This window comes from Uloborus diversus, chromosome 1 (genome assembly GCF_026930045.1).
Source record: "Uloborus diversus isolate 005 chromosome 1, Udiv.v.3.1, whole genome shotgun sequence".
NCBI classification, from domain to species: domain Eukaryota; kingdom Metazoa; phylum Arthropoda; class Arachnida; order Araneae; family Uloboridae; genus Uloborus; species Uloborus diversus.
This window is the reverse complement of record NC_072731.1, coordinates 228,697,918-228,719,298: the sequence shown is the minus strand read 5'-3', so window position 1 is coordinate 228,719,298 and position 21,381 is coordinate 228,697,918. Positions and strand designations below refer to the sequence as shown.

The 21,381-nt window shown below is 33.5% G+C and overlaps 1 protein-coding gene across 1 annotated transcript in view; it reads left to right on the top strand.

Annotated features, from left to right (window-relative positions):
* LOC129219103 (neurobeachin-like) overlaps positions 1–20,402 on the top strand; it is a 197,053-nt gene extending 176,651 nt beyond the window's left edge. The window contains exons 40-47 of the mRNA XM_054853426.1: positions 2,199–2,347; positions 10,243–10,744; positions 12,237–12,363; positions 12,463–12,571; positions 12,813–13,104; positions 16,361–16,513; positions 19,709–19,845; positions 20,355–20,402. Of these exons, the coding sequence (XP_054709401.1) occupies positions 2,199–2,347; positions 10,243–10,744; positions 12,237–12,363; positions 12,463–12,571; positions 12,813–13,104; positions 16,361–16,513; positions 19,709–19,845; positions 20,355–20,402 (1,517 nt within the window). The remainder of the gene's footprint in view (positions 1–2,198; positions 2,348–10,242; positions 10,745–12,236; positions 12,364–12,462; positions 12,572–12,812; positions 13,105–16,360; positions 16,514–19,708; positions 19,846–20,354) is intronic.
* The last annotated feature ends 979 nt before the right edge of the window (positions 20,403–21,381 follow it).

Here is a 21,381-nt window from a genome sequence, read left to right as displayed (position 1 = left end):
ATGTAACAACGTTTTTTCACACAAAATTTGCAAATTACTGCAGACATGTGTTTCAGGGTTTCAATTAACCCCCTTTTTAATGCACCGAAGTGTGAGCTTAGGGCTGAAAAGTCAACACAGAATTTTTATCCTAAAGCTCACTCTTCGTTACATTGTAAAAGGGGTTTCTTGAAGCCCCAAAACATGTGTCTGCATTAATCTATAAACTGTGTGCAATAAAATGTTTTATCTTATTTTATGAATGAACTAATGTCTTCTGTAATCTATATATTCTAAATCTGTAATCTATATGTAATTATTGGGTATTTTTCCATTGCCTTTCTGCCATTATAATAAAAATGGAGGTATATTTATTTTGCACAAGCAATGTTAAAGATGGTTTAGAATGTATGGTTTAGTTATTGAATGGTTTAGTTAATGTGTTTTTATTTCCTTTGTTTCAGTTTCGGGTTTTTAGCTTGTACTTAACACAATTGTGCTCATTCTTCTTATTTTATGAATCAATCACTAATTTTATTCAATTTATTTTTTTATTATGTTTCCTAAATTTCTTCTTAATACAAAGTAAAGCTTTTGCTTCTTCACCTTATGTGTGTGGCATTTTAAATATTGTATGTTTCAGTGCATTATGCTTAATATCAAAACGATTGTCAATTATTAATTTTTGTTTTGGTAAAAGGAAGAAAATTGATAATGGATTATTTATATAAAAAAATTTCTATTTTATGACAAAAGTTTATTTTCTACTTTACTTTAACATTTAATCTTCCTTCATAACCGTAAATATGTATTGAATGTTATAGATATTTTTAGTTATCTACTTTTCTTCTTTCAAGGACGAAACAAAGCAAGCTCAATTTCTTGCTCTTGCGGTTGTTTACTTCATCTCCGTTTTGATGGTTTCAAAATACCGTGACATATTAGAGCCACCAACTCCTCCAGCATCTTTTTCTTCTTCACGACCATCTGTAACTTGTGATTCCTCTCAATATATAACATCTGCATCCACATCACAATCTGGTAAGTAAAAAAAAATCTTTTGTTTAATTATAGTGCAATTAAAGCAAAATTATTTCCCCCTATTTTCTGATTTTTGTTTTTATGTATTATAAATTTTAAAATGTCAAATACAGTCAAACTTCATTTACACAAACTCTAAGGGACCTTCGAAATCAATTCGTCTTAACCGCAACAACAAATTATATGATGGGGAATCTCAAGTGTAGTTCGTTTGATCAGTAACTCGGTTGATATTTTTATGGGCGTTTGAACTATGGAAGTTTGATTGTATATTCTTACATTTTTCAAATAGGGTCAAAAAGAATCGAGGAAAATATTTTTAAATCTTGGGAGTGTTTTTTTTTAAACATTGATATAGGACGTAAAATACTATTGGATATAAGTATACAGGGTGTCTGAAAGAATTCTTTACCATTATAAACTTTAATAACTTAATGCCCTAATTAGTTGCTAACCAATTGAACTGAAAGAAAATGGCGACTTCACGGGAGAAAGCCCAGTGTACAGAGTGGTTCACTGAAAGAAAATCACTGATAACCATGCAAATAACTTTTCGATTTTTGGTCACAAAGATCCACCCAGAGTGACACTTGGTGGTTCTTTATTGTCTATCCAGCCGAAATTTCTTTGTAAGGTTGTTAGTGATTTTGTTTCAACTAACTTTTTTATATAATACACTCTGCTCAAGACCCGATTAAGATATTAGAGGTCCCTAGGCCAAACGCCTTTGTTCGGGTTGGGGGCTGTGCTCCTGTAATGGGGAGGCTCTAGGCCATGGCCTGGTTGGTGCATACAGTAATCAGACCCTATTTGCTCTTTCTGTTATACTATTGGAATTTTTTTTCTTAGCTCAATTGGCTAGCAATTAATGCCAGAAATTGTTTTCCGAATTTTTCTTTCATTTGCAGCAAAATGTGATTCATTTTGCCTGTTTGTATTTTTGATATTGTCAAATTCCATGAAAAGGTCAACTTTTAGGAACATATTTTTTTTTAAAACTAATTTTACTGAAACGGTTTAATAAATCATACACATTTCACACATCATGCTGTATTCAGAAAACAAAAAATTATTACTGATTCCTAGTTCTCAGCCAATACAAAAAAGCACCTATTTTCATCTAAAGAACATTTTTTATGTTGTGCAGAGTAATAGGTTTTGTTTTATATTTTGTATAGTTGCTGAAAATGAGGTTCGAAGTAATGGGCAAGTTGATGAATCTATTGCAGTCTCTCATGAAGATGGAGAAGATGAAGTAATCATTGTTGAGGACACAGATTCAAGTATCCTTGCTCATCTGCATTCCTCGGGTGCACCTGTCCCTGCTGTGAGTTAGCACTTTAGTATCTTTAAATATTTTCAAAACAGTTTTTTTTCTTTAAATAATTGAAGTTACTGTGTAAACTTTTTTAATACGCAAAATTTTTTGTAAGTACAGTCGAATCTCATTGTCACAACCCATTCTAGGGACTGTCTAAAGAGTATCGTTGAAACCAGAGCAATGTCCAGTTGTTAATACTTTTAAACATAATTTTTGAAGTTGGCGCAAAAACAAAACGTAAAATCCAGTGTAGCCATGCTTCGTTCATATTTTTTTCAGAAATTCCTCTTAAGTTAGGAACGAAACATTTATATTGTTACTCAAATACGCTGTTATCAATGCATAATGTATGTGGTAGTGAAGAAAGTGGACCTGGTTAAATTTATAGTTGTAGTGTAGTTGAGTTATGGCCTGTGAATGATTTTATCTATCGTTTTTGCGCCAATTTCAAAAATTATGTTTAAAAGTATTATCGATGGTGTTTAAAGAATAAAATTATTTTTCACTTTTTAGAGCAAATTTGAAGTAGGTTCTATTTTTTTTCCAAAATTTTTTTTAAAAAAACAATTTAAACAATCTTACTTTCTAGGATGTTCATTTTTTAGTCAATTAAAGAACTTATCACTTTTGACCGCAATTTGATAAGATTTTGACAGTGAATCCCCTCCTTTGGAACGTGAAACAATGCATTCTAATTCTATTCTATAATTTTAGGTTGTATGGTAGCTGTGGGTAATTAAGGTCGTGCTTTTGTTTTGCTACTTTTCTAGACAAGTTTTCAAATCCATCTGCTTTGCATACCTTTCTATCGTTCATGAGGTGTCATGAATGGGCTATTATAAGACAAGTCTTATTATTTTCCAGAAATTCCAACAAGTTACCTTTCCCAGATATTTTCATTACTTTACTGAAAAATTTTTAGCTGTGAGAAAAAATCCCATCTTGTTTAAACAGCCTAAAGTGTTGTGATAACCAGAGTTTTACAATGAATCCCTGTTTTTGAAATACCGAATTTCTTAACATTAAGTTTATATGCCTCAAGTTTGGAACTTTGTAATAGTAACATAATATCCGGAGTGTTGTGAAATCTGGGTGTTGCGAAAACAAGGTTTGCCTTTTTTTTTTGCTTGAAATGTATATTTTAAGAATGTTGATCAAATTTCTGGCTCCATCAATTTGCTGGGCTCAGGGGCGGATCCAGACTATGGATTTGGGAGGGGAACGTTTTTAGCAGTTTATGTTTTATGGGGGGTGGTATGTTTTATGGGGAGGGGGGTATATGAAATTACTTATTAAAAAATAACCGTAAAAAATCAGTTTTACAAACTATCCTCTGCATTTTAACGCTTCTTATCAAAAATTCTACCTTTACAAATTTTGCAAGTATAATTTTCAGAAAATAATTTTAAAAACCGTTATTTTCATTCTTACCTTTATATTTTAATCCTAAAATTTTCGGAAACTGCTAAGGGGGGTCCAGGGGTTCTCCCGTGGAAAATTTTTGAAATTATAGCCCTAAGAATGCAGTTTCAGGCGGCCTCTGATGATGTTACGGGTAGAAAAGGTTCGAGGGGCTTTCTGCGAAAATATTTAGAAATTGAAGTTTTAAAAAGGCGATTATAGGCGATATTTGTTGACGGTAAGGTTAGAGACGGGACTTTTTAGGGTTGTCCCAGATCGATTTTTTTTTTTTTTGTAGAATAGATCTAAATCGATCACTAACCCGCTCAATATTTCAAAATTGAAGTTTCTTAAAAGGCAGGTACAAACTAACTTTGATGATGTTACGAGGAGTGGGGTTCTGGGGCTCTTACCAAAAATGTTTCGAAATTGAAGTCCTAGGAAACGAAGTTTTTAAGCGATATTCAGTGACGAAGGATTTAAATGCTCTCCCTCTTAAAGTGTTTCGAAACTTTAATTTTTTCATTTTTAGATTTCCTACGAGAACATTTAGGCCCTTGTCCGGAAATTTTTCGTAATTGACGTCTTAAAAACGTGACTGTGTACCATATTTGATAACGTTAGGGTTTCGGCAATTTTCAAATTTGATGCTCCAAAAATACAATATTAAACTATTCTCGATTTTTTAGAAAGCGAGGTGTTAGGTAGTTCTTCCCTGGAATTTTTTCGAAATTCAAGCCCTGAAAACGAGATTTGAGACACTCTCTAAAGGTTTCGGCGGGGAAAAGGGGGCTTCCCAATTACGAAGACTTTCTTATTTTTAGACCAACTAGTAAAAAGAAAAAAAAAATGGAAGGGATGTAATTAACAGATCAATAAACCGCCACGATTGAAAAATTTTATTTCAAGGTTCTTTTCAAAAAAATTTAGATTTTTTCGCGACATTCTTTTTTTCAACTTATTATAATAACTTCGTTTTTCCCAGGTTCGTTCTATTATTCTATTTAATTGTAAGAAATATTTTTAAGAAACATTCTAATTAGCATTCTGGTGTGGTCCCCCATCCGCTCTGGTTGCGCCACTGAGTTGTAGAAGCTTTAAATTTTTTGATCAACTCTACACCAAATGAATACAAAAAACAGTTTAAGCAGGTTTGTGTTCAAAAAGTCTTATTTTGAAGATTACTGAAAAAACAGATCTAAAAAGCAAGTACGAAAGCTTGGGAGACTGAAATGGCCCTAAAGTGGATAAATCGAACTACTACCGGGAAGCTGTATGTGCCATATCGATGAGCCTTTTAGTACGATGAAAAATATTTACTCAGTCCCCGAACTCGAATTGTTATGTTAACTTCTCATAGTCTTATAACCTATGACAAAAGCATTTATTTTTTATATTTTTCTATAACTGTCTTTACATTCCTAAATGGTCGGATCGTCGATTTTTCAGAACCGGGGCAAAACCTGCCACCCTTTACCCACCTTCGTTGAAATTTATATCGAGGTTCAACGAAAAAACAACAGAAATAGTGTAAATTTGCATTCTCCTCGAAGTTGTTATCCGTCAACTGGGAGGGGGGCAAAAGGTATCGACTATGTACAAAAGGTAAGCCAAGGATATTGGATTGCTGCTGCCTAGATCCGGCAGTGCGATTCCTGTATTCACACAAGTAGGCACGAATTCATTTATTAGCGATTCCTGTTATTCTGTATCAAAGCATGTATCATCTACTGAAAACAAAATGTGTCAACAATAAGATGTTCTCGTTTTAGTTTAATGTCAACTCCAACCCAATGTCTTTTTTTATTGAAAAAAAAAAAAGAGCATTCGTTTTATTAATCTAATTTTGTTGCATTATAATAGGGGACTAGTTGGTACAGTTATCACTTATTAAAAGTTTTTCCTAAGATGAATTCTCTCCAAGCTATGTTAACAAACAGAAATATTTAATCTTTAAAACGTCAACTACTGGTGGTTTTACCTTACACTGTGTTTTGAACAGTTTTTGGTTTACTTGGGATTTTGTGTTTTGGAAAAGGACATTTTTCAGTTCCCTTCTTTAGTTCCGCTTTTGCAATTCTCTCCTCGCTTTTCACCGCGCCTTTCTCCAAGTTCAATTTCTATAAAACAGAAGAATTTTCCTGCGCTCTCTTCTAAAAGTTTTTAGGTACACATGAGATTTTGGGAGGAGGGGATCATTCTTCCGGTTCTCCTCCGTGGATCCGCTTCTGCTATTGTCTAATCGCTTTTCTGGAGCCTTACGTCAAGTTCTAAAAATCAGTAAAAAAATTCCTGCACGTTGTTTTCTGAACAGTTTTAGGATCACTTTTTTTTTTCGAGGGGGTAGGAGAACATACTCCAGTTCTCCTCCTCGGATCCGCTTTTGCAATTCTCTCTTTGCATTTTCTTGCGCCATTCTTCAAGTTCAAATTCTATAAAACAGAATTTTCCTGCGCTCTCTTCTAAAAGTTTTTAGGTACACATGAGATTTTGGGGGGAGGGGAACATTTCTCCAGTTAACCTCCGTGGATCCGCTTCCGCTATTGTCTAATCGCTTTTCCTTCAGCCTTTCGTCAAGCTCTAAAAAACAGGAAAAAAAATCTTATACCGTATTTTCCTGTGTATTATCCGCGGCCAGCCTATAATTCGCAGGTCCTAAAATCGGCCTGAAGAAAAAAAAAAAGCTTCGTATAATCCGCGGCGCCGTATAATCCGCGGAAAATACGATGTAAAAAGATAAAGTTTGAATTCAACATACCATTTGAACAACTAAACTAAAAACGTGAAAAAGTAATTACTTTGAAGGCATGATCAAAATTAATCTGAAATATAATCTAAAATATAATGATTTCTTCTTGAAATCTTGATTATAGTACGCTAATTACTTGAAAAACAATGAATCAAGACAAAGGAGCAAACGGTCTAATCTTGTGCAAATGGTTACCTATTTCACTGTAAAGTTGCTTATTTTACATGACCTGAATCGCAAAGAGGAACATTCAAGCAACGTAAAATAACCAACATACAGGCAGGCAGCGAAGACGAACATGCATGTTTCGTAAAATAAAAAAACATTCAGTAGGCATACCGTCCCGATCGGTGAATCCTACTATAAAAATATTGAGGTTCAATGCGTTGGTGGTTAAGGGGGAAAATAATCCGCGCCTCATAAGCTTTGTCTTTTTGAGCAGATAATCCGCGGATTATACGCAGGAAAATACTACTTAGTTTTCTGAACAGTTTTAGGATTACTTAGCCAGCTCAGTTATTCCATACGAGGACTGCAGTTTCGTGCTTTTTAGCACTCATCAGCCCGGAATAGGAATCACATGAGCTGGAGGCGAAAAATCTCTTAAGGGAGCCAAGAGAGCCAAACAAACTGGTAGCTAATGCAGAAATTAGCAAACCAGATGAGCGACCGCAGCAATGGTACGGTTCAACTCAAAGACTGATGGCAAAGCTAAGGTATTTTGTAGTAAGTTACCGCCCTAAAGCCAGGGTGTTAAGGCAGAGATACTTAAAATACACCGCCAGCTCAGTTTGTAGTAAGTTACCGCCCTAAAGCCAGGGTTAAGGCAGAGATACTTAAAATACACCGCCAGCTCAGTTTGTAGTAAGTTACCGCCCTAAAGCCAGGGCTAAGGCAGAGATACTTAAAATACACCACCAGCTCAGTTATTCCAGTTTAGGATTACTTGGGATTTTTTTTTTTTTTTTTGAGGGGACAGGAGAACATTCCCCAGTTCCCCTCCTTGGATCCGCTTTTGCAATTCTCTCTTCTCTTTTCCTTGCACTTTTCTTCAAGTTCAAGTTCTATAAAACAGAAGAATTTGCTGTACTCTGTTGCGAAAATGTTTAGGTACACATGAGATTTCGGGGGGAGGGGAACATTCCCCCAGTTCCCCAACGGATCCGCCTCTGATATTGTCTGATCGTTTCTCCTGCAGCCTATTTTTAAGTTCAAGTCCTATAAAACAATATCTTCTTACTCTCTGTTCTAAAACCTTTTAGGTACACATGATATGTTGGGGGAGGGGAACATTCCTCCAGTTCCCCTTCGTGGATCCGCTTCTGCTATTTTTTATTATTAACAAAAAAAAAAGATAAAATTTATTAACAAACAAAATACACATACATAACAGTAAGCAAGATTAAAAAAGTAAAGTTAAAAAAAATTACAAATTATAAAACATAAATTACAAACTTCATAACAAAACATTAAGAAAATCTTGACTATAGTTCAACACGAGTTAGTATTAAATTTAACACTAAAGAGCGCCAAAGGCACTGTCCGCAGTGTTTTTTAATTGATTTAGTATGGAGTACAAACACATATGTATTAACAGAAATATTTACAAATTAATTTTACACAAGTAGTAAAAATTTTACACAGAACAATTATTGGACTGTTTGACTCCAGAGAAAAAAAAAACACAATAACTCGCATTGAAAGATTCAATAGTATAAAAATTACAATACAAAATCCCTTCCCGGTTGGCAAGTCAGTATATTTTATCAGCTAAAAGTTAATTGTTGATACAATGTCATTATTTTGTATATATTCATTGACCCCTTTTTTATATTTTTTAAAGTTCTTCTCATTTCCGTTAGTTCATTAAACAGCCGCGGTGCCAAGTAAAAGAATTGTTTTTTAATAATCGTTTTATTTGGTTTTATAACTTTATATTGTTTACCTGAAATTCGAGTATTATATTGTTTTTCATTAATTTCAAACCAGTTATTGTTGTTATGCAAAAAATACAATATTCTCTGTGCATATATTTCTCTGATATTATAGATTTTCTCTGACTTTTGTAAAATAATATCGTTTTTATTAAGTTCTTGTTTAGCTCCGTAAATTATTTTCAAAATTTTTGCATAAGTTCTATTTAAATTGGTAAGATTTGTTTCATAATCGCCTCTCCATGCACAAATACCATACGTAATTATTGAGTTAATCCAAGCATAAAATAAACACCTAAGAAATTTTTTCCCAACTATATTTCTCAATAGATAGAGCCAATGTATTCTACCTCTTAATTTTTTCACAAGTTTATCAGTATGGCATTTCCATTTTAAATTTTCACTAAAAGTTATACCTAAATAATTTATATTTTCGACTCTTTCTATGGTAGGGCAGTTACAGTTATTTGTGCAGTCACATGTTGGTTCGTGATATTTTATGCGTAAATCAATTTTATTAATTGAATTTAAGCGATTATTTTCTAATCGCTTTTCCTGGAACTTTTCTTCAAGTTCAAGTTCTATAAAATAGAAGAATTTTCCTGTACTCTGTTGTGAAATTTTTTAGGTATATATGGGATTTGAGGGGTAGGGGACGTTCCCTCAATTCCCCTCATGGATCTGCTTCTGCTGTTGTCTAATTGCTTTTCCTGATGCCTTAGTTCACGTTCTAAAAAAGGAAAAATTTTCTGTACTCCTGTTTTCTGAACTGTTTTAGTTACACTTGGGATTTTTTTGAGGGGGGGGGGACATTCCCGCAGTTTCCCTATTGAATCTGTTTTTGCAATTCTCTCCTCGCTTTTCCTGAAGTTCAAATTTTAAAAAACGGAAGAGTTGTGCTGTATTCTGTCTGACAATTTTTAGGCAGACTTGGGATTTTGGGAGGGGAACGTTCCCCCAGTTCCCCTCCCGTGGATCCGCGCCTGGCTGGGCTAGGAAAAAGATCAGTTTTTTCAATGATGCGAAAGATCATTATTTAAATTGTTTGAACCAGTGCAGTTTCTTTTAAAACTTTGTGCTTCAGTTTTTGTTACTTTTTTAATAAATTTCTATTTGGTATATTACATATGTTGCATCAAATTTCTTTTTAAATGTTTTATTTTTCTGGATTCCCAGTCAGAAAAATCCTTAATTTTTTGATAATCAGTGCCGCGTTATTTTTTGTGACAAGACAGAATGCTCAAGATTCTTGAAGAGCATCATTTTTAAGCATAATTTCCAAACGATTTAAATTTAATTTATTGCAAAGCATAAAATTATTTTTAAGTAATTGACAGCGATGAAAAATTTCAACATAATATAGTTATTTGTTATTATTATTTATTTTTTTGGGGGGGGGGGAAATATGTTATTTCCTTTTTCAGGTTTTCTTTGGATTATTTTTAAAAAGGTTTTTGAGTTTACTGAACAATTCAAAGTTTTGATCTTCTCCGGATCAGAGAGAAAGTAATTTCAGTTGGAAATTTTCTCCCTATTCAGCTGCATTTCCTTTGCAGACTCCCTGCAGACTTCTTAAATTTAGATTAATATGCAAAAGATGTTTCAGTTACTTAGCATAAAACGTGTTATTTTTAATTGTAAATTATTCATCATAAGTTAAAATATACAGTCAATTTAAAATTATTCTGAACTAAAAAAAAACATTTTTAATAATCTTTATTGTTATCATTTTATTGAAAAGTTTTTCAGTTCATTGATATTTTACCATGAAAAATTAAATTAATTGATTGTGCTAAAATATATATATATTTTTTTAGGCTGTCAGGGCACAGAAAGTTAAAAATGAACAGACTAATCGTAAGAGAGCTGAAATTATGGTCAACGGTGGTGAAGGAGATAGTCCAACAGTTAATGGAGAACTAGCTGATAGAGATATTGAAGAAGATTCAGTCATAAAATTGACTTCCGCTGTCACAGACAGCTCTTTATGCTCCACAAATACCAGAGTTTCAAGTTCCGATCCCTCCATCATGTCGTCTTCTATTGCTCAAAATGGATTTTCTAGAACTGTAGAATCTGTTGATGGTTGTCAACAGTCTCGCGTTGCTGATGACTTGAATATAACTTCCATGGGCTCAACTGATGACTTTCATGTGTTGAGCTCACCTTTGTCACGAGAAGCAACCCTTACACAAAAGCTTGAATCTGCTTTGGGCAGTGTGTGTCCATTGCTCAGAGAGATAATGCTTGATTTTGCTCCTTTTTTATCAAGAACACTTGTTGGATCTCATGGACAAGATTTATTAATGGAAGGAAAAGGTAATTGAATGCTTTACTGCTCTTAAAATGAATTCAGTGAGTACCGCAGTGATCCTAAACCTGCTGTCACACACCAACTAAAATCTTCTTACTTTAAATTGAGCCAAAGCGAATTTTTTACCCATATTGTGCTGGAGCTGCACCAAAACGCTTTCTGATTTCTTAATCTTATGAGATTTTTTATAGCACTAGTACATATTTTGAACAAACAAAATTATTTCATTAGACTACCAAATTAGTAAGATTAAGAAAAAGATTGTGCTTATGTTTTAGACATCTGGATGCGTTTTAATGATGTTTTTCTTTAACAAAAAGGTATCTTTAAAATAATGTGATGCAGATTTGTTCTCATTAGCAAAGAAATAATCAGGCTCTATGAATGCTCTCATATGAAATTATTCATATACTATAGCCATGCTTGTCCATGAGTTCAAATTATTGAAATCTTTCTCGTAAATGTGTATATTCGACTCATATTTTGATATTTTAAAATAAAAAATTCCTCGCAGAAATGGTCAGGCTGCTTGCATATTGGCTACTGTATTGTATCTTTAACGTTGATTGAAACTTCACCCTTCAAAGATTTTTATTGGTAATTTTTAGATTGTGAATGAATTCTTTTTTATGCAATAAAACCTAGATGCAAGAATTTTAGGGAGCCAATTGCAATTTCCGCAGTAAATGAACCCTATTGGAGAGTCCCTTATGTCAGGAGACCATATTATTTACATTCAAATTGCATGTTAATTTTATTTATAACTAAAAAATAAATTGATTATGAGTGAAAAGATTGGGAAATTGCTGACATATTCTTTTTGACATCTTCGGGAAATATTTTTAAAAATGTGTTTTGAACTGAATAGTAACTTTTTTCAAGGGCTTAAATCATTCAATACATTGGAATCACATGCTTCTGCTGTTAAGCATCAGGTTATGAACATATTTAACATGCACAATGTTTTCCCCTATACATTGTAAAGCAAAATCTATATCAGTGTTTCTCTCTCACTCGCAAATAAATTCTTAGTTAGATGTGCCACTCTTAGCTAAAAGAGATTTTGTTTCCTAGCAGGCCAAATTTACCTGCAGTTTAGGAAAAGAATTGTACAGATTGTAAAACCTTTCCTATATAATTGGATATTTAATGAGTAAGATTCTGCATATTTTTCTTGTAAACTTAAGGAGACATTTCTTTAGGAATTCAGTTCAATTGTTGAACTAATTATTTTTACAAAACTTTCTGCTTCCTACCTATTCTTCAAAAGTTTAAAGTTTAGGAACTGTGTGTGTGCAGAAGAGATTGATTAAGTATTTTATTTTGTGATTCAATAATTTTTTCCTTACAAACAGCCAAGTGTACAATACATTTCATGTTCAACAGTTGTATTTTGTTTGTGTACTGTTTTGTAGCATCTTTGTGCTATTTGTTTAGTTTGTTTTACTCTGACTATTGAACAAATACTATTTATACAACAAGTATGAATTATTTTAGGCTTATGCACATTCAAAAACAGCACTTCTGTTGTTGAACTCGTAATGCTCTTGTGTTCCCAAGAATGGCAAAATTCCTTGCAAAAACATGCTGGTTTAGCATTTATAGAACTGATAAATGAAGGGAGGTAAGATCTGAAATATACTTTCATTTATCGTGTGCATTCTACTATGTTTATTTTCCTCATTTTCTATTATTTAAAAAAAAAAATGTTTCTTTTTTTCAGATTACTCTCTCATGCTATGAAAGATCATATTGTCAGAGTAGCCAATGAAGCAGAATTTATTTTGAATCGAATGAGGGCAGATGATGTTTTAAAACATGCTGATTTTGAAGTAAGCATTTTGAATTTTTTTTTTTACCTAGTATTCAAAATAAATGAGTAAAAAATAATAAATAAATAAATAAATAAGATGAATTAATGTATCCAGTTTCTATTGCAAATTGTACTGGATTGTAAAGCCAAAATACATTGAGTTTCTAAATTTTATTTATTTTTTTATTAATTTATTTATTGCATTTTTCTGTGCAATATATATTCAGAATTTTAAAATGCATATTCATTCTTTGTTTTAGTCGCTTTGTGCGCAAACAGTGTTGGATCGAAAAGAGGAGGAGAAAATGTGTGATCATCTCATTACTGCTGCAAGAAGAAGAGACAGTGTCACAGCATCCAGAAATATAGAAAGAATTTTAAACATTTTGACCAATAAGCATGGTGCATGGGGAAATAAATTGGGTCCTTCTCTTAGAGAATATTTAAAGTTGGATTCTTGGGAAGATGATGCTAGAAGACGGAAGCGCTTCATCCAGAATCCATATGGGTCTAGTCACCCAGAAGCAACTTTAAAAGCGGCTATTGAACATGGTAAGTATCACTGATGTATACACATAAAGATATTGAAAAAAAATTTAAATTTTTTGAACTTGTTAAATCAGTCTTTTAAAGGTTCACTTTGCAAGGAAACATTGTATTTAGGCAACTAAATATAATACTCAACTGACCATGTCTCATATTTATTTTATTTATAATGTATACTTAAAAAATCAGCTTTCTTTGTGCACTTGAAATGTGATATTTTGCAATTTTCAGTTTAAAAACTGTCCAAAGTTCACAAATGGTGTATTCAATTTCCTGTATCCAACTCAGAGGAGAATGCATGATTCATTTCTAATTTACCAATTAGTTAATGTTGAAAGGTTGTGTAAAGCAGAGATTCAGATAGCTGAACATAAACAAATACGTTTAATACGAAACATGGGGACACACATACAGCAAGACATAGAGAAAAGTAGTGAAGCCCGATAAACAAGACTGCGGCTCTTTAAATAGAATAGAGGGCAGATTTTCAGTATCCAATGATGTTTCTCAAACAGCAATAAGCTTTCTCCAAAGTCCGATGGTGGATTAAAGAAGAAATTTTGCGAACTCCGTGGAAAGCTGCAAATGTCTCTTCCAATAAGATATAAGCACAGTTCTTTCTTTTAAACCAATGGAGAAAGCGATTACATTCAACAGTTAAAAAGTGAGAATTAGTAAAATGTAGGTGCTCTGCTTGTCTACTGACCACAGGCTACTAACTGAAAATATGAATTTTTAGTCCAAGGATGATTCCAGCATCTGGCCTTGGAAAGGGTTGTAATCAGAAAGAAGACTTTCTTGGCTGTGGGGAGGGGGGAGAACCTGTCTTCATTATTTTACCAGGGTTCGCGTTTACGCGCTATAACGGGTTTTTTACGCAAATTCGCGGAAAGGGGGCGCAACTTCCGCGAAAATTGGGGTCCTGGGAACCCAGAAAACCCAAAAGATAAGAAACAAAAAAAAAAAAAAAAAAAAATGTGGAAAATGCTGAAGATCCATTTAGTAATTGCTTTTAAGCTTCAATAACCAGGAGAATCAGCAGAAAGGAATTAAAATGACCCTATCTCTTTATCAGCTATTCACACACCCCTATTGTTGACCAGTCAATGGAGTTTTATTAGTGATAAGACTGGAACTTACAGTGACCTCCTGGGCTGAGCTTAGGGAGCAAAATATTGCAGGTTCATAAATAGTCCATTGTACTGTAAACTGTATTCTAAGAACAAGCTCTCCCTCAACTTTTATCTTTCCTGAAAACAGCAATCAAAACTAAAAGTAAGATTGTGGTTTCAATGTAATCTACAGGATTAATACAAGACAACTGTACAGTAAAAGCATATCTATTTTGCACTCATGTAACCAGAATTATTTTTGAAAATCATGCATCCCCAATAACAGGATAGGAGAAAAAAATGGCGAACATTTTCCCGATCTCGCTGAACACAAAGTTCTGAACTTCACATTTTTCTTCTTAAATTGCTTATGAATACTTGAACTTTATACAAAAGCACTTTAAGCTTGACCTCTTTCTAGTAATTCATCTTTTTCTGATGGGTTTTTTTTATTTGGACTTGCAAAAGTCAGGTATTAATCGACCGCGCCATTTTGAAAATGGCGCGATTTTAAAAATAACACGGAAGCCAAAACAGATATTTTGAAAGAGTCAAAATTAAGTCAACTGTACTGATTAAGGATTGCAAATGAGCAGTTTTCACACTCATGTGAGAGAATAGTTCGGTTTTTGTGATCGCGATTTTTGCGTTGGGTTCATTCGCTTGCGATTTTTTTTTCTATTTCTGTGTAATTCCCAAATGATAATTGATGATAGTACATGCTGGATAGGGGGAAGGGGGCTTTTTGGTATTTTCATCTAGAAAAAATACCAGGAAAATAAAGGTAAAGGAAGTGCTTTCTGCTTGATCAATCAGAGGCACTTGTTTAGTATTTTATGGTAAAATCCAACTTTTTTTTTAAAGTAAATTTTGAGTGTGATTATCTCATTGTAACTGACCAAATAGTTTCTCACATAACTAAGTCTTGCAAGTGTATTATTTGAAAATAATTTTACAATGATAATCAGAAAAAATAAAACCAACTTAGTTTATTTCATAACTTTTTTAAATCACTATGTGGATAGTTTTTTTCCCAAGTATTAACCTTTTTATATTATTCATTTATATGGTAAGATTTTCTGTTTAAAATTTAAGGGACTCATTTTTTCCACCAAAGGACCCAAATCTGTTTCATTAATGGGTCCCTGGGACTCAGGTTACTGGTTGTTGAGCGCGAACACTGTTTTACTATCATTTATTAGTGTGTGTTTGTGACTTTTTTTTTTAACTTTATAAGATCTTTGCACATAAAATTGGATCCCAAATCATTTCATGGCTGCACTCTTAGGAATTTTTATTTTTAGCAATGGGAGGTAACAAAATTTAGACTTAGTTTTTTTTAAAAGTAGTAACAATCAACAGATTTCAGCAGCCAGCCTGAAGCTTTTTAAAAGCATGCCGAGTTTTTGATCCCAGTCAATACAAATATTTAAGTATTTTAAACAAATTTGATAAGTTTTCCATCCCAATGTTTGAGAATGATAAAGAATGAATGTGTAAGAGAATTTTACAAAAAGAGTACAACCAATGAGTTATATGTTGAAGGAAGTAAAAAATTAAATTTGAGAAATCCAATACAAAATGTTGTCCCTAAGTGTTCTAAGTGGCAGCTTGATATGTGGCAGTTCCAACAAATAGCGTAGATGCTGAACAATTGTTTTTCAAACATAAAGAAAAAAAGTGATTGACAAAGCATAAATAAAAATTAATTTACAATACTTTAACCAAATTCTGTACATTTAACTATAAACCTTAATATTGCATAAAAAAATCCAGTTCTATTACATTCATCCATTAACTTATATTGCATATATTGTATATTTATTCCATTCATGTTCTGGCAAAAATTACCTGGATCCCCCTCGAATTTTGGTCTTTTCTTATGCAACAAACTTGCAACCCTATTGATAATCCATTGTATGTTTTACATAATTCATGTTTGAAATAGTATACCTGTATTTAAAAACAAAATACATAATTTTTTGTTATTAACTAGTAGATGTTATTAGAAGGAAGAAATGACATGCACGTATTCAAATATTAAGAATTTAGATCACTCTGAAAAGCATTTTCTGTATTTCAGTTTTTACTGTAAAAGGTTTTGTTATTGCTTGGCCTGAAATTTTACATAACTCTTGTTTTCTTTCCAGGTGCTCCTGAAGATGCCATTTTACAAGCTCGTGAAGAGTTTCATCAACATCTTGCTCTAACTCGAAGGCAACAGCAACATCATTTGCAGAGCAGTGATTTATTAGATGACAGTGACCTTTGGGATGATAAAGATTTGGATGCTGAATTGGCAGGCAAGTGATTATTATTGAATACTTTTTCTGTTCTAGAAGTTTTTGCATTATTTTAATTTCTAACTTAGTCTTAAGCAAATTTATTTAGATGTGGGAAATTTTTTTAATTCAGAATCTTGCATAAAATAACTGATGTGGAATTCCTTAAAATGCTCTATTTTATTTTGACATATATTTTAAACTTAGTTCAATCAAATTCTTTCTGTTTTTATTTTCTTAATAATCTGATTAGTTGCTTTCATTTTTGTCTTTTAGAATATTAGCAATTGATTTTCTATTTCTTTTCTGGTTATTTCAGTGTCTTTCATGTTGATTTCATTTACTTAGTCAAAGCCTATTATCACGTCGCACAAAATGTTAGCATAAGTGAAGTGACCTCTTAACCAAAATAGATCAAATACATAGTCAAACAATAAATTAGAAACATTTTAAATTTAATCGATTGAATTACTCTCATTTCTAGGAGAACTATAGGTTAGCTACTGATTCGCTTTTAGATTGATAATTGTTATTTAGACTCCACTTTCATGTGGATAATTTAATGTATTTTCACCGGTTCAGACCATATGACCTTTGTGACACTTGTATTAGAAAAAGAGTTGCTGAGAAGCTAAGGGATTTAAGTGAACTAACTGGTTTAAGTCATGAGTAAAATTACGTCAAACTTCAAGCTGTTGGTAAGCTTTGTTGATAAGTTTTTCTTCATTGTACTGTATGGCAGTTTCTTCCACCATTTGTACTAGTTTGACACAAAACAGATGAGTTTCTTCCACCATTTATTTTTAATGTTGCCACTTACATTCCTTTGCTTCTTGTGCTTCAATTCTAACATGAAATTGTATATGGGATGTTCAAATGAAAAGGTACCAAACAATACTGTGGGTCTAAATGAAGATTTTATTCAGAGTAAGCACTATAGACCTGAGCAGCAAGATCCCACAAATTAATTAACCGAAAGATTTCTTCTTCCGAGCATTTCTATGGTCGTGAGGAGACTCCGTCCTTTACAGTGTTCTTGAATTTTTTTCGTCTGTCCTGAAGCACTTTCCATTCAAATGTTTTTACAAAGGAGCCAACACATGGAAATCGCAGGGTGACATGTCAACGCTGTAGCGAAGATTTTCAAACTGCTCCCTTGTTGGATTCCTTGAGCAAGACACTAGCGCCGACTCCATAGGGCTGGGGGGTGGGGGCCGCGGGCCTCCTCCAATAATTTGTGTTTGTGAGTGTTATTTTTAAGAGGGAATGGGGAGTGCTTTTACTTGAGGAGTACTTTATGGGAAGACTAATTTCTTTTTGCTTAACAAGGGTCATTGAGAGTTGTGATATTTGAGAAATTTGTAGGCCTTTGTGAAACTAAATATTAAGGCAAAGACTGTATTTAATATACTAAAAGATGTTCTGGTCCACCTAGACTTCTCTTTTCAGGATTTAAAAGGACTGATTTGCGTTGCGTCAAAAACGAGGGGGATGTTTGGTGGAATTCACAAGTTGGTTTTAAATTTACAGCCCCAAGCAATGTATGTCCACTGCATACTCTAGGGCAGTAGCCTGGGGGTGGAATTAGGGAGCAATGCCTTTCTGTTTGTGACTGATGCTCTATCTATAAAGGTACATTTATAAAAAGGTCAAATTCCGGAGGAAAACCCCCTTCCTACAACCTTAACAAAGACACTCTGAAATGATAAGTTTTAAGAATTTCAATTTCTAAAAATTTTGAGAGGAGAGTACTAAACTTCATCTCTTACCCTAAGGTCATCAAAGGCAGCCCAAAATCGCAATTTAGGACTTCTAATTATGAATTATTTCCTTGATTGGATTCCAAGCCCCATCCCTTCTCCAACATTATGAAATATAGGCTATAGTATGATTTTAATTGAAAAAAAATTTCATGGGAAAACCTTCAAACCTCATCTTTCTCTAACATTGCTAAAAGACGGTCTAAAGTTGCATTTTCAAAACTTCAATTTCTAAAAGTTTTGGGGAAATGCTCCGAATTCCATTCTTTCCCCTAACGTCATCAAAGATGGCCAATTGAGTTTTTAGGGCTAAAAGTTCAAATTTTCTAGGGGGAACCGCCTAACCCCCTTTTACCTATCCTCTTTGAAGGTCATCTAAAATTGCGATTTTGGAAATTCAGTTTCAAAACATTTCTGGGGAAATGTCTCTGTACCCCATCTTTACCAAAGATGGCCTCAAAATTCTATTTTCAACATTAAAGTTTTGAGGCATTACCATGGGAAATCCCAAACCTCCCCTCTTCCTAACATCACCAAAGATCGTCTGGAATTGTATTTTGGAACTTCTATTTCGAAAATTCCAAAGGAGAGTTCCGAATCTCATTCCTTCCCCTCATATTATCACAGATGGAATACATTTGCTTTTTCAACAACATCACTTCCAAAAATTTTCCAGGAGCGAGCCCTTTTTCCTTAATCTCATCGAACATGGTATTAAACTACATTTTTGAAACTGCAATTTCGAGAAAGAAGAAAAGAAAATATGTAAACTGGCATTTTCAAAGGAACAAAAATCTGATCCTTTTTTTGGGGGAGGGGAGGCCACTCAGGACTACATACCCCCTTAGACTCCCGAAGACGTTTAGCCCCCCACCTCCAATAATTTTTGCAAATTAGCCCCCCTAAGCAGAGGAGAATCATTAACTCCTATGTGTACTGCAAGACACTCCAATCCCACGCAGATTCATCAAGAACAAAAGACCAGGGCTGCTCACAAAGAGTGCTTTTGCTCCATGATGAGCCTCATCCTCACGTCTCCAAGGTCACTGAAGCGGCACTGGCCAAGTTCAAGTGGGAGCAGCTTAACAATCAGCCCTACAACCCAGATAAGTCGCCCTACGATTTCCATGTGTTTGATCTGTTGAAAAAACAAATAAAAGGAAAGGGCTTCAACTCGGCCGACGAAATCAAGCACACTGTGAAGAACTGAGTCTCGTCACAGCCACAGAAATTCTGGGAACAAGAAATCCTTCGGTGAGTTAATCAGAGGGATTGTGGCGTCAGGCCTTTGGTACATATTTTGAATCAAGTCTTCATTTAGATCCACAGTATCATTTGGTACCATTTCATTTGAACAACCCTTGTATTAAGTTTTTCTTTCAAGTTCCTGAAATTGTGTTTATATAGTTTGTTTTTGATTTAATTCTTGAATACCCTGCTACTAAACATTTTTTAGGTCCTGTGAGTTTCAGTACCAAATGTCGTCTAATCGCTCCTGGTGTATTTGTTCCTGGAATGTTGTCTATTACCCAAGCTGAGATGTTCTTTGAAGTAGATGAAGATGACCAAGAATACAAAAAAATGGATCCAGAGGTATGCTTTTTTCTTTCATGTTACTTCAAAAATCATTTATTTCAAGAAGTAAGAAAGCTCAGGGAAAGTAGGAATGGATTTGTTCATAAAAACATGTTTAACTACATTTTTATGCTAACTCTTAAAAAGAACAAAGCAGATTTATCTCTGTTAAAAGTATTAAAATTCCAAACTCCTAGCTTTTTTTGGGAAATAAGTATCACTCTACCATGTAATCATTTATCTATATATATTTTTTTTTTATTGCTAAAAGACAAAATACAGACTAGGTCACAATGTTCCCACAGGTTAAGAGGAACCTGGAATTGTCAGGAAATTTTATTTTGATCAAAAATTTCATTGAAAAGTAAGGAAAAATCAATAAATGTAATGTCAAAACCTAGAAAATTGGGGAAACATACTGGGAAAAATATCATTATTTTCATCATAAGCTGCTGCAGTAAGTAGGTTGTTATGTTCTTTACCCACTGTGTCAAAACCAGGATAAATATGTGTATTCATTTGTGTAGCGAGTACTTACTGAAAAACTTATCATATCAGCAGAAAGAAGTGTTTAAGAATAAGTATTAAAGTTCTGATTTTAAAATGTTTGATAGTTTTTTTTTTTTTTTTTTTTTTTTGCTTATGTTTCAAAGGAAATCATAATTTTTGAATTCATTTAGAAAATTATAAATTTTAAAATGAAGTCTAGAATTTCAAGGAATTTTTTCTGGAAAACCTGGAAAAGTCTGAGAATTTCATTTCTCAAAGTGAGTGGGAATGTTATGTGTGGTTTTTGTTTGGCAGTAATATAGTACGTTGTTGACTGAAACTTTTAAATGAAAACTTACTCAAACGTTATTGAATAAAAGTTGATTGGAGTGATGTGAAGATGCATGCTGCAAGAAAGGTGAGTGTTTCTGCTTCTGTGGACACAAAGGTACGTACACACGTTAGCGATTTATAATTGCAAAAATCTTATTTCAGGTGTGGGGGTGCTTATGCTTCAGAGACAATCTGGGTTTCGGTTTCCTGGCAAGGCACTTTCTTTTTTTGTTCTCTGAAGCGTAATTCAGACATTGTCTGCACTTCTTGTTTGCCACATTAAGAGTTTAGACTTACGTTTTCCAAAAAGGGAGAAGCATTCATATATTGCAGACACAAATAAAGCACATGACAGTACTCTCACCCAATAGAGAGGACACTCTCATCTTGTGGAGACCAATGAAATGCGACTCGCTACTGGACGGACATAAAATATTTAGCTTCTTGTCACATTGACGGTTCTGTACAATATGGCTTGCTATCATGGCAACGCCGACTGAAAACTGTTTTTAGGGAGAACAAAATGTGGCTGACATGACGTGCGAACTATATGACTGTTGCTTAAGAAAGGGAGAGAAAATGAGTAACATATATTTAAAATTTTTATGTTACTTTTTGACTTTGGAAGCTTTCAGAATTTTTGAACTGTGCTCACAATCTTGCTTATTTGAAGCCCTACATCAAGGGCTAAAATTTGAAACAGGGTGGCAAGATTCTAACTGAAATTTTTCA